Source organism: Chelon labrosus (assembly GCF_963514085.1).
Source record: "Chelon labrosus genome assembly, chromosome: 13".
Taxonomy (NCBI): Eukaryota; Metazoa; Chordata; class Actinopteri; order Mugiliformes; family Mugilidae; genus Chelon; species Chelon labrosus.
The window spans coordinates 2,072,127-2,086,292 of NC_140346.1; the positions used below are offsets into that span (position 1 = coordinate 2,072,127).

At 39.5% G+C, this 14,166-nt stretch overlaps 1 protein-coding gene across 1 annotated transcript in view; it reads right to left on the reverse strand.

Moving 5' to 3' along the window:
* The window catches only part of grm5b (glutamate receptor, metabotropic 5b), a gene marked incomplete at its 3' end in the record, with an annotated part of 51,968 nt that extends 38,370 nt beyond the window's left edge, over positions 1-13,598 (reverse strand). The window contains 6 exon segments of the mRNA XM_084558660.1: positions 4,039-4,213; positions 4,687-4,761; positions 11,654-11,768; positions 12,422-12,665; positions 12,667-12,902; positions 13,428-13,598. Coding sequence (XP_084414786.1) covers positions 4,039-4,213; positions 4,687-4,761; positions 11,654-11,768; positions 12,422-12,665; positions 12,667-12,902; positions 13,428-13,583 — 1,001 coding nt within the window. The 5' untranslated portion in view covers positions 13,584-13,598.
* Positions 13,599-14,166: the final 568 nt, after the last annotated feature.

A 14,166-nucleotide genomic window follows, 5' to 3' on the forward strand; every position in this document is an offset into this window, starting at 1 on the left:
CATTAATAGGTCTGTAGCCCTCTGGCACCATGAGAAATTATAGAACAGAAGCAATCAATATATTCAGTTAGTTGTGTCTACATGCGTGCGTGTGTGTGTGCATGTACGTGTGTGCATGTGTGCCTGTGTGTGTGACACAGTTTTCTTGTGATGTGTTAGTTAGCCCTAGGGCCTGATTTGAGTTTTTAGGACTATTTCTAGGAGTCTAAATCCGAAACACACTGAAACTGAGAGACAGCTGAGGGTTTATAAAATTGTCAGAATATAGCGGGGAATCTAATGAAAAGATTTTATTATTGAACTTGGTAGTTCTTTAGAAGAACAACGTTACTGAAATGCTTATATCAAAATTTTAATATATGGCATTTATGACAGGCAGTGTTGTGCAAGTTTACACTAAACAATAACTAGTTCAAAGTTCAGTTCACACAGATAAAAGTGAACTAGTTTAAGTTCATAGTTCACATTTTTTAATTTTGAACTAAGTTCATAGACTCAAAATAAACAGCTCACGTTTTATTTTTTTTTAAATGAGCAGCTTTGAGCTATTCTTGTTCAGCAGAATCTCTGACTGACCTGCACATCTATCCTGCCCATCATATTTTTTCCACCAGGATCTGTGCTGCTTTTTTGATAACCATTGACTGTATATATTAGGAAATAACTCGTATGTACTGTATGGATCAGCTGCTTATGCGGTACCAGAGGCGGCATCTCTTTCAGCTGCACCAGCCATGCTGTATGCTGTAAATCGCACATCGGCTGACGTAAAACTTTTTTTTCTTTTTTGTCCTGAACGGAGTTGAATGTTGTTATTTCCCTCCAGATTGAGCAAAACTCACGTCTTCGCTCACAGTTGGAAAAATTATGCGTTCAGTTCACAGTTCACAAAAATATGAACACTGATCACAGGCATATTATTATGTAAGAGACAAGCCTAGAAGCATAGAAGATGGGCTCAGGTTACAGGAGTTCTAAAATCTTACGCATCTTTAAAATCAGGTTGTATCTCACATGTTCTTCAGTCTGATCTCAAACTTGCACACACTACATGATTTACCAAAGATATAAAATAAAATGTGGTACAACAACTTTCTCTGTAAAACTTTGCATAAAGAAAAAAAAAAGAAAAATTAGAAGGCTAAATGAGTGTGAGAAAATGTTCAGGAAGACATAATCAACGTGGAGTACCAATTTTCCGCAAGAGCTGGAGGAGAGATTTTAACGTCTACAGTAGCATGCTAGCTAATGTTAGCGTCAAGGGCTAGAATAGATTGTTACTTGGCAACACCATCAGCTGCCATATGGGCTTGTAGACTACTTTCTCTCAAAAATTTAAAAAAGAGAATGTGCAACGAAGTTATTAAAGGGGTTTTTGCTTTTTTTTGAAAACGAGCTGATGCACTTAATGGGGAGATGAAAACTCCCAAATAAGTTCTGTTGGTGTGTCCCATGTTAAGGATGACTGTCACTGACCTGTGATCAAGTGCATTAGAATTGCTGTATTTCTTTGTCTTCACCTCTGAACAACATCACACATGGCTAATACTGGCAGGCATAAAAAAAAAAAATGACAACTGTCGCAAGAGAAACTGAAAAATCCTGAAGTGTTCATTGCTTATTCTGTCACTTTCTGATGTCATTACATGGCCGATTTGCTCCAATGGTGTAGATAGAAATGTTCCCAAATCACTTTTTTTCCTTAGAAATTGCTTTATAATTATATAAAAACACAAATCTTTTCTTGAGAAAGGTTACTTATTGTACATTGAATATGATACTGGGTTTATATTATGTAACTGTATCTGTATCTCTAAAGGTTGTAACTATTTTTGTCAAAATGAATTCATGAGAGGATGGATGATATAACACAAACATCATGTGAATTGACCAACTCGAGAAAAAAAGAAAAAGAGAACACAGAATTATAGAGTCAGACAATGTTAGAGGCAATAACACAGACAACCATAAATTATAAATAATCAGTATGTTCATTTTGAAGTATTGCATGCCATGTGATACATAGCCACATTTTTTGCAGTCATGAGATTGGATCATGCAGTATTTCATAGTTAACTACCCAAGGAATAATCTGCATCATCATCACCTATGTGCTCCTCCGGTAATGTAATTATCCTGGTGTTAAACGAGTGTCTGCCCAACTGGGCTAATCACAAGTTCCTTACACGGACCTCCACTAAGCGGGGCAACCACCCGTGACCATCGCCAATTTATAACTACAGTTTATTTATGATGCTGATGCTAACGAAGGCTGATATTCAATTAAGTGTCCTAATACAAACAGACTGGCCAGAGACAGACTACAAGATGTACTGCAAAAAATATCCATTTTAATAAGAAATTAAGTCCTATATTCAGCCTAAGAAAATTACTTTTGTGTCACAGCTAGAATGGTAAATGGTCATTCAGAGGTTTCTTCACTTACAGGACATTGGGTGTATTCAAACAGTAAGAATATATAAGCCGGCTCTACCCATTTCAAGATGGTGTTGTATCATTTGAGAAAACTGTAGGAACAAGTTGATCTGATTTGACAACAACTTTCTATGTATATGTCAATTAACATTCCTTAATAACGTCACATGTTGGATGCAGAACACTCATTTTTCATATTTAAAATGTTCCCCATGCACGTCAGTCATTGTCACAACTAATTTTACTTGTGTTCTTTGGAACATATCAAGCTTCAAGTGAACTTATCCCATGAAAGTACGTACATGCAATTTATGACTGATCCATTACTTTAATATGAGGGCAGAATATGGCTCTCTGTTTTATGATTTTTTACTTTCATCTCTAATAGAAAGGTAAACCCAAATACCAGAATGTGGCGGCACAGATTTAGAACCGATCAAGACTTTACCTCGCTCTCAGAAGGGCAATGATGATGATGCTGATGAGGATGATGATGAAAGATGAGTTAGATGATAATGAGGGTTATGGTGGCGATGACAACAAAGTGATGCTGCGCAGATCACTGAGGGGGAAAGTGAAAATTGAAAAGAATTATATTTGTGACATTTTCATGCAAATCACATGAGATTGTTTCCAATCTATCCAAAATCTATTTTGTTCTCTGCAAACCGGCTGGCAAAGGTGCTAAATTCATTATTCATCTTATGTTAATTACACAGTTGACATGACAACCAAAGCTCATGCGGCTTAGAAGCAACTTTCACACAAATGCACAGATGTAGATAAAAACTGTCCCTTTGGAAGGTTATTTCTGCAACAGTGGGAGGAATTCATCAAAGTGAGAACTGAGCTTAATGTGAAAGCCACCTCCAAAATCCCAAACTGTCTGTGGGTGCATTTCTGTTAATCTATAAATGGGAACAGTGTCTCTTACTGTATGGTTTGGAGGTACGGTCTATTTGAGTAGTTAAGACACTTCAGTAGGCTTATTTTCTGAATTGATTGTTTGGTCTGTACACATTAGAAACTGGTTACAAGACCGTCCATCACTATTTCCTAGAGCACAACTTTGTCTTTTAATGTCTTAATTTGTCTGAACAAGAGTCCAAATCATTGAAACATTTTATTTACCATAACGTGAGAGAAGGAAAAGCTGCATAAAGCCATCAGATAGGGGAATTTCTCTTGATATTAGTTTCTCTTGAAACTGCATTACTTGTAGTTTAATTCTGCCTCAGTTGAGAAAGCAATCAGTTGCCTAATCATTGTGATAGCCCTGTGCTCATAATCATCAACAGCTTTTATAAGCGCCTCCTAAACACCCATAGGCATTGATGATTTGACAGTTACAGCTGTCTAGCTTACATGGAACACATATTTCCCAGCTGATAACTATTATTTTTATTGACCCAGTCATATTGAAACACTGTAGACTGTAAAGAGAGGAAGTCAGGGATGCACTGATATACCTCGGCTACATCTTTTCAGTAGCACACTACATATAAATCGGCACACACAGGCAGAGACCAATTTTCTTGGGAGAAACCTTGTGAAGCCATGATCTATCAACACAGCAGGAATTGACTTTGTAGCCCCACTGACCTGCCGATGAGGAGGAACTCTCCAACCAGCCCCTGACGTCTCATAGCCATGAGGATATTGCGAACGGTCATGCCTTCACAGAAACACGCCACTACTCTGGCCTTGGGCAGGTGAGCCCTTAGCCTCTCCAGCAGTCGATCAAAGCTTTGTTCTCCAGCATTGCTCCAGATTTTGCCTGGGGTGAACATGTCGGACAAACGCAAACACAAGTTCGTGACCCTCATGGTGTTTTCAGACTTATAGTTCTTCATTTGATGTGATAACAGTTTTAAGTCGGATTCCTTTGTTTTGATCAAGAGTTAACCACATACAATTTGACCTTCATTATAAAATATGACCTCTTATTTAGAGTCATGCACTAAATAGAGACAGGTAATTCATGTTATGTTCAACACCATGCTGTCAGTACAGTGAGAGAAGTAGTAAATGGGCAAAAACTATAGCCTACAATAGAGCTCTTCCTAATACCATGCAGCACAATGATGCGGGAGTACAAATGTTGTTAGGTGTAATTCAATGCTTTAGTGGGTGAATCAACTCTGACCACTATACACATCAACTCGAATTCAATTCAGTTTTACTTGACTACAAATATCTAGGGCTGGCATTATTGGATTTACTGTGGCTATCTTGACCTGTCTGCCTTACCAGAGTGGGCGATGCAAATGCCCTCCTTGGCTGCCATGTCCTTGAATGCTTCCATCCCACTTTCACCATAGTTGCCTTGAAAAAACAGAAAAAAAAGGGTAAAGATGAAACGGTTTTCAATTAGCTCAATTTTACAGCTGCTTGAAAATGACGTGGCTTGATGGATAGATAGATAATACAACAGTGAAATGGCCTGATCCCTTATGAGTTTCTTGCCTGCTACTGAACTAATGATGAAAGCTCAAATTTATGTCAGTGAAAGCATCTCCCCACTGTGGCACCCCTTTCTTTGCCAGAGAAAGTGGGTGACCTGAAATTTATGCTAATGAAGAGTTGTACACACTGGCAAAGAATATGATAGGATTCCCCTCTCTAATTTTTCTCCCTCTCCCCTTTCATCTCCATCCATCTCCATGTTGATTGAGGAAAGGCTGAACACTGCCTCTGCTTACCCAAAATGTTTGTTCCTGTTTACTGTCTGTTATTAGAAACAGAATACAGCGTGCTTAGGTACCATTTATCTGTGCTCTACAGAACTTAACAAGGAGGAAAAAGAAGAGGTCAGGAGAGAAAAGGGAGAGATAGAATGATGAACGGATAGCAATAAAGAAAAAAAGGAAAGAGGAGTCAAATTCAGAGGAGAAAGAGATGGAGAGGAAGACACAGCAAGAAGAAGAGGTCCCACAATCCCTGACCACTGTCCATCTCACACTGTGTGTGTGTATGTTGCCAGGCCAATGATGAGTGTGGTGGAGTGAAGTGTAAAGTCCTGTAATTAGTGTCTCAGTGAGAGAAGAGAGAGACAGATGGTGCAGACCATCCCTCCCCTGCGCACTCTCTCACACACACACACATTCATACTTTTACATCATCAAAATCGATAAAGCTTGTAACCTACTTCACTCTGAACTCAACAGGGATTTATGTGTGAGACATCTCTCTCTCCTTCTCTCTGTAAGCCTGCCATGGTTCTCTTTATCACTCCATTTCTGTCTCTGTTTCTCAAACACACGCTATTTATGCTGCTCAACATTACTAGTGCACCAACACACTTACGCTCCCATCCCTCCCAAACAAAAACCAACCCACACACATACACATTCAGCAGTTTGAGATATGCTAAAACCAAACAGAATACAGTATGAGCCAGTCTGTCCGCTGTGCCTCACTATTGCATCCCAAATTAACTTTATTTTACAGGAGTTTTTCTGCCACCCATTTTCATTTATTCATTTATTTGACAGGCACAGCGCTCATTAATCAACAGAGTTAGCCTTTTCAGTTTTTCATCCGTTGTTCCTGGCCAGTTATTTAAACTGGCAACCTAAAATTGGACCATAAAATTTATAAAACTGAATAAATAATATACAGCATAATACCATGCATCAATCAAACAGTGTCACATCATTATTATTAGTTAATAATTCATACTTGCTAGCATAAAAACATGCTAGCAAGGGAAAAATTAATAAAAGCAAAGCAGACAAATGGCTCCAACAACTCTATGATCAAATAAAGTACACATACATGCAAAGTAGAATCAGTTTTTACACCCATATAAATAAATGATATACGTATATTATATATTATTATAAATATCTTTGTTGCAGTGTAGCTACCTTTTTTTAAATTCACATGATAAATCAATAAAAATACTCATGAAACATATAAAAACAAATGTGAAAAATCCATTCTGGCTGTTTTTTGGCTGTTTTTTGTCAGTTTAATGGCCCGTATTCTTCTTTGATACCCCTTCACTGTGTCATTTATCTGATTTGTTACAATACATTGCAACATGCAGTCAAATACAAAGCTGGCTTTGGTTGTCTGTAGCTTCCTCTCCTTCACCCCTAGCAACTTCCTGCTTCTTCACCCATCTTCTCAACAGCAGCAGCAGCAAAAAGCCTGAAAAACTTTGCATACAGAGACAGGTGGCTGTCATTTTCTCCCCCCACTTCCATCCTCTCATCCTTCCTCTCCCCATCCCCCATCCTTCTCAATTACCATCCTCTTGTCATTCTTCTGAGGTCTATTACATGCAATTACATGTACCCTCATTTTCCCCTTGATGCCTTCTTTGTCAGTTTCCTCATTTCCTCATGTCAAAGCTGCACCCAAAGACAAACATCAATGAGTGAAAATGGAAACATTAGGTAAGGGACATCCTTATGCTCTTTCCTCCTCTTCCTCATCATCTGTCTACCCGTGTCTTCAGCTAAAACCCTGTACCACATCTGGAGTGCAAGAGAAAATGTGTTCACACAGACATGCAGAGACATGCAATCTACTGGCGTCTGTATCAACATCAGTCTACATTACTGCGGAATTAATTAAAAAGTCTGAAGTTAGTCACATGATTTATGCAAACGTCCCCCTAATATAATAGAAAAAGAGAAACTGAAATTGGACATAAAAATGTTTTATTCAATAGAATTAGTTGATGTAACTACTTAGTCAATAAATTATTCAAATCTATTCAGTATCTTAAATTATGGCGCCTTCACTTTCCAAGACTGGTGTTTATTTTAGGTGGGATAGACAAATGCTACTATAGTTTCATACTTTAGCTCTGCTGCTGATATTGGTTGGCTTAAATGCTTAAATGTTATTAACTCAGATGAAATAACTAACCATCAGTCGATGGCATTAGAAAGTGTTAGTAGAAGAAATAAATTGAAACACCTTAACACTATCAGTTGGGACTTTTAAAGTCATATTTTTGTTTCATTTAAGATTATGCGTTAGAAATAATTTCATGAATTTCCAATAGTCTGTGTGTGTATGTCCACTTTGCACCATGCGCTTATTCTACTGAACAAATTCTGGATCTGAAAATACATCATGTCTGTGCTCAGATATTTCTCTATCTGGGCTCGAACAGGCTAGCAGAAATTATGCAGTCATCTTTAAAAACCCAGGTCTTCAACTGGTGTTTTACAGCCCAGTTTAGTCCAAGTCATAATATTCCAAAAGAAGAAAAAATGCTAAAATCCTTGGTTTTAAAACCAAGCACCAGGAAGTCTTTGAATTAACTCCAACTTTACTGGAATGATTTGAACTGAAACCAATTGCTACAGTTTATTTGCTGATGGAAAGTTTTTTTTAAAAAAATGTGTATGTCCCCTATTTAAATGAAGTCTTATGCATAATTATTGAAGTGGCCTCGTTGACAGCTGGGTGCCCATATTATGATAAGAATTGAGTCTGGTTAGACCATTCTATAAGGTCAGTGGAATTCTATAGGAAATCTCTAGTTTATACTCCCTCATAGGTTTCATGAGCAACAGGATTTCTGCCCAACTATCTACCTGAACAGAAGCAATTAAACAGGCTCCTAGCGCATGAGTTCTGATACTTAAGGCTGAGCCGAATTGTGTAGACATAGTCCTGTAACCCACACTCATTAAAGCACAGATGCATTGTTATTATATAGGGACTCGCGAGAAATTGGCCCATGACCCACTTTAAATCTTCACCTTTAGGCAACAGACAATGTTACAAATCCTCCTTTTCTCCATTCATTATACCTTCCTCTACACTGCCATCTCAAACCCAGCTCACCTCCCTCTTCCTCCAACCAGCAATGGATGGCAATGAAAGCCAAATAGGCAATGGACACATCATAGTACGGATTCAAAGGAAGAGAAAGACTGGAAAGGGAGACAAATCAAAGAAGGAGTAAGGAGAAATAAGCGGTGCCAGAATCGAAAGAAACAATAAAGACAAATGGGAGAAATAAATTAGAAAAAGTGGGACAGACAAAAAAGGCAGAGCGACAAATAGGAAGAGGTGGAGACAAGGTTGACATCTTGAATTATTGAGAGATTGATCAATTTCTGTTACAGCATGCCTGGGTGACACATGTCAAATTACATGTCAATAAAACCCATTGAGCTGATATGAATTGAGCTGAACAGAGAGACACAGACAGAAATGAGAGAAAGAGGCGGAAGAGAAAGAAGAATACAACGTAGAAATGCTGAACCCAGTGTAGTGGAGAATGATAATGATGATTCTCTCCACTGAAACACGACTAACATCGAAACCCAATTGCATCCATGTGTGAAACAGGCTTGATTGATAATCAGGCTTACAACAGAGTCAGATTATATATAATATGCATACATTTTATGGGAAGGTAGGACTGTGAATTAGAGCAAAATGCTGACAAAGAACAGCGAATTGCTTGGCTAGACAGTTCTTACATGTCCATCTCAAGCCCCCAAAGCATCACTGGGCTGTGCATAGATTTTAGTATTGCAGTCACAACTGTGGAGAAATACTGTCCACCCCAAAGAGACCTCTTTGCATTACACATCCAGTGAAAAAGAAACCATATATTCCGTGCATAAACTCATGCATGAACGAAGTATTATCACAATGAGAGAGTAATACCCTGCCCCCCATGCAAAATAGTGTTTCATCACTTCTGTGTAATTACTGTGCTGCTGTTACATGTTTTATTCAGTTTCTTGCATATCAGTTTCCCATGTCTTTTGCCTCCAGATGCAAAATTTTAATGCAGAGAATTAATGAGCCTGTATAACCCCCCTCCACAATCTTTCTCTGAATCTGCAACTTCTGTGCACTCTCTTATCTATCCCAGGCACTCCACATCCAAGCACACACACATGCAAACACAAACACATAGTACTCTGTCTTCTGTGGTTTCCTGGCGTTATTATCATTGCTTCCTCCATTCGCTCCTCTTCCCTTGTTGCCAATTTTTCCAGTTCCTTTTGTTCTTCAGTAAACCCTTCCTTTCCTCCATTTTCCCTTCATTTTCCTCCATACAGTCCAATCTCCCTGTCCTCTCCCTTCATTCATCCAATGCCATCTCTTTCACTTGTCTATCTCTCTTTTCTCTCACCCTCTCCGTCATAACCCTTCCTAATTCTTTTCCATGCCATCCTCCCTCTCTGGCTGAGAGAGATTTGCCCGAGAAGGCAGCAGTCAACCTTGAAGACCGGTCCAAGGTCAATGTCTCCTGTATTGTACCTATATGCACAAAGACCAATACTTTCCTGACAAATGCATTTGCACACACAGTGACAAACACAGATTCCTTTATGTATATACATGCTCCCTGTCTTGTAGCTAAGATTAATAGGCAAGCTGAGTGGCACTTGCACACACTCATATGGACATCAGTCTCAAGAGAAGGAAAAAAGCGAATTACTTATTTTCAAGAGGTTAAACTAATGATAATGAGTGTTTTTTTTTGTTTTGTTTTTCAGGTTTAGTGTGTTATATTCAGTATTATATTAGCTCTTTCAATCAATTTTAACAAGGCATTTACCGTTACAGTGCAAGTAATTTGCTCACATTTGCACCGGGAAATTATAGTGTGTGAATGTGACAAATTATATGGGCATGCTAGTGCTTGTTGACTTCTGGTACTCTTATTAGCAAATCGTAGGGGGAACAAGACTCCGTATCGTCCCACTCTTAGCCAGTGTTGGTCATCCTTGTAGATTAATATGACCAGATCAGGTTATATTAGTGTTTCTGTATGAAACCAGAAGTCTTTTATAAAGCACTGGACCTCAGTGTCAGCAGTGAAATCCAACTTTCAGTACTGAAATAAATGCATGTGTACACTGAGCATCTTTTACACAAAAAGGTTTAATTACTTTCTATCTTGATTAAATTATAGTGTTCTTTAAATTACACGCCAGCTAATTTATTAAGATGGAGTTTACTAGTAGTGCATGCAATCAATCCATACTTGTGTATTTGCAAAAACGTTTTATACAGTTTGACATCAGCTACTCCATCACGCATTTTTTGCCTCATTTTAGAACTTCAAACACTTAGCCTCTTCCTCCAATGCATACTCAACACACCAAAACCATCCCTCACACACATGTACATATGCAGATATAATATGCATACATACAGGGCACTAACACACTCTCTCTTTATAGCTCATTTCAAATGCTGCTGTATTGGCCTCGAGCAAAGCCAGGGGCCAGGATCTTCCAGTTCTACAATCTTCGGTGTGTATGCGTGTATGTGCTTATCGCTCTGTATCACACACTCTCAGTTTAACAACCCTTCTCTTGGTGGACTCATGTACACACAGTTACTGTACTGTCCTCTAGTTCAGATAGCTGACACAAAATCAGAAATATCTCCCAACGAACCAAGAGACTAAACTCACTAAGTGAGTGAATGAGTAACACAACTGAAGTATGCTTACGTATCCTGTAGAAATTATTTTCTTTTTTAATATAGAAGGTTTTAATATATTTTTCCCTATTCAGACTACAGTTTTTAATTTATTTATTTTATTTTTTATTTATTCTTTGAATTCAGTGGTGTCTGACTCTCTGTCTTCAATGGCTTTCCGGTATCTGTTTTTCTGACCTATTGCTCCCACTGCCCTCTATAACCTGCTGATCTGCTCCTAACAATTCATCTGCTTCCTAGCATACAGCTAACTTCAACATTACATTAAATCCTTTTCTATTTCCCTTCACAAGACGAAACTCTTTATAAAACCACTTCTCCCTGCCTCTCTGCTCCAGTGTTGCCACAGTGCAACCTGTCTCGTCAGTTACATTCCTCTCTCCTCCTCTTCGTCCTTGCATTGATAAATACTCCTGCCTTGTTTCAAAGACAGCATTTCACTTTTTTTCCCTCGACTCTCATTTAGAAAGTTCCCTTTCTTGAAGCATGACAAAAGACATTTGAAATCAACAAATGATTTTCAGCTAAGACATTGTTGTATTTAGATAGATAGATAGATAGATAGATAGATAGATAGATAGATAGATAGACAACTTTATTGATCCCTTTGGGAGGTTCCCGCAGGGAAATTGACAAAATTTAAAAGTTATTCCAGTAAATAAATATAATCAGGAGCCAGGTACACAGTATGAGGTAGAGACAAAGAAAGAACAAGACAAAGAAAAAGACAAGACTGTATGTCCATGCCAGAGCAAGTGTGTGTGGGTGGTTGTACCTTCGGTGTGTATAGCAGACACGTAACTCCAGTTGTATCTCTTGACAATGTCCACCATAGCTCTTGCCTGCTGGGCATCTGAAGGCACCACCCGCATAAAGTATTTGTAAAGGCTCTGAAACAGTGGAAACAACAATTAGTCCCGAGCAGGGTTATTCAGAAGCACTGAAAACAGTGGATAAAGGAATATGTAACATAATTAAACCATATTAGTTGCAGTAAATAATCTTCTCTGTCTCCATACCCTTTATTATTTACACCGATCAGACATAACATTATAACTACCTTCCTAAAATTGTGTAAAACAGTTGTGACTCATCAGAGAATGGACATGGGCCTTCAGAGGGTATCCTGTAGTGTCTGGTAACAGAATGTTAGTGTGGGCCTTTGGGTCCTATGGATTGAGGGGAGGGGCCTCTGTGGATCATCCCACAGATACTTGATCAGTTTGGGATCTAGTGAATTTGGAGGACAGGTCAACACCTTGTGCTATTTTTCTTGTTTTTTGAGTTGTTCCTAAACTGTCGTTGTGTGTGTTCCTGTGTCAGGCTGCATCCTGCTGGGGATGGCTGGTCTAGGCGGGTGCTACATGTCTAAGTAACATCCACACAAATGATACCAGGTCCATACGTTTCCCAGTAGAACATTGCATTGTCACAAGATGGTCAATTTAATTTACTTCTCCTGCCAGTGATCATAATGTTATGCCTGACAGTGTGTGTGCCTGTTTGTGTATGGCTTCAGAACCATTTGTGCACATGGGCTCACCTTATCGCTGAGGTCCATACTGGTGGCAGAGTAGGCAATCTGTGGTATGTTGAACAGCTGTAGTAGGTTCTGGACCTGGATGGCCACTGAGCTTGACCCCGGTCCAATTAAACCCACGATGGGTTTCTTTCCCCGCATTGGGGTGGCAGAAGGGTCGGCACACTTCATCGTCGCTCCGCCGCCTCCTCCCCCTCCTCCCCCTCCTCCCCCTCCTCCTCCCCCTCCCCCCCCCTCCTCCCCAAGAACCTCCTCCACCCCACTCCTCAGCCTCATCAGAGGAGACCAACGAATCCCGTATGAACTCAATGCTCTGCTCCAGAGCCACAGCTGAATGCCAACAGGAGTCTCGGATCTCACAGCCCAGGCTGATGTTGGGAAGGATTTGCGGGTCAGCGTTGATGCGATCCAGGGTATGCATCATGGCCTCCACTCTCTGGATGCCATACTGCTCTCGCACTGCGCCACACTTACGCTCATGTACCTGAGCAGACAAAGTGGAAGTCAAAATGTTGTCAGTGATGATGGTATTCCTTTATTCAGATGCATTATTGTATGCACATATTTACCAGCCTTGATGACTACGCCTTTAAAACAGTGCTTTTAACACATAGGTGCTTCACTGTTGGACTAATATTGGTTTTAGAATCACATGGCTGCCATGTTCCAAGGGTTGTTTTTTCCTGTTTGCAATTAGCAATAATGAGATGGAAAAAGCTTAAATGTCAGTGGGTGACTACTGGTTCCTGGGGCAGCTAATAGAGCTTGAATTTTCATGGAGTCACACAGAGGTGCCCATACTACAAACTGAATGCGCTCTTTGGGAGCACAGCAACATTATGACTCTTGGCACAATACATGGTAAATCTGACCAAAACATTTAAACATTTTATGCCTTTACTCTGAAAGTGTTTCTTTCAAAATTAGGCAAGATTTCATTATAACTAAAAGCTGAATTGCTCCAATTATATAAACACAACATCAAAGCTCCAGGCACACACAAAATTACCTTGTCAGCAGGAGGCTGATGATGGACAGAGAATAGCGCTCCGATAATAATGTCACCTGCCATATGTGCTACAACTCGCCGTTCATTGGACTGGGCAGAGCCAGCTTGATGAGGCCCCACCAAGATGGACAGAACTAGCAGCAGCCAAAGCATCATCTGGGTCCGTTAAGGTAGCAAAAGGAGAGGAAGATGTCAAATTTGTTGTGCAGAGCCGTCACAGGGAACCACTTATCCTAGGAAAACGTCTCCAGGCCATGACAGGAGTGTGTGGCACAGAGGAGTTTTTGAAAAATGATGATTTCAGTATATTCCTTTCTTCAGATTTGTCTTTCGTTCCTTTGGATTTCAAGGTGGGACCATCACTGCAGCAGCTGAGACAGGTGCAGCAGTGCAACCTGGGAAATTCAAAAGAAAATCTGGGCTAAGTCTCATTTGCTGAAATAAATTCCAGGCGCCCCCAATTATAAGGTAGAGTTGGTCTCCACAGTAACAGCTGACAGACAGACATGTTCACATAAACCTGTGAGCAGAAAATACTTTGTTAGAGTCTGAAAAATGTTATCTGGGGTTGGATTTGTCAAGAACTTTGTTTTACTTAACATCATGAACAATAGCAAGGGATTCTAATATGTATTCCTAAAATCTCAGATGAACATACGTTGGCCTATCAACACATCTACATTTGCACAAATCTTCAGATTAAATGCAAACACATGATACAAATTAATTTTATTTATTT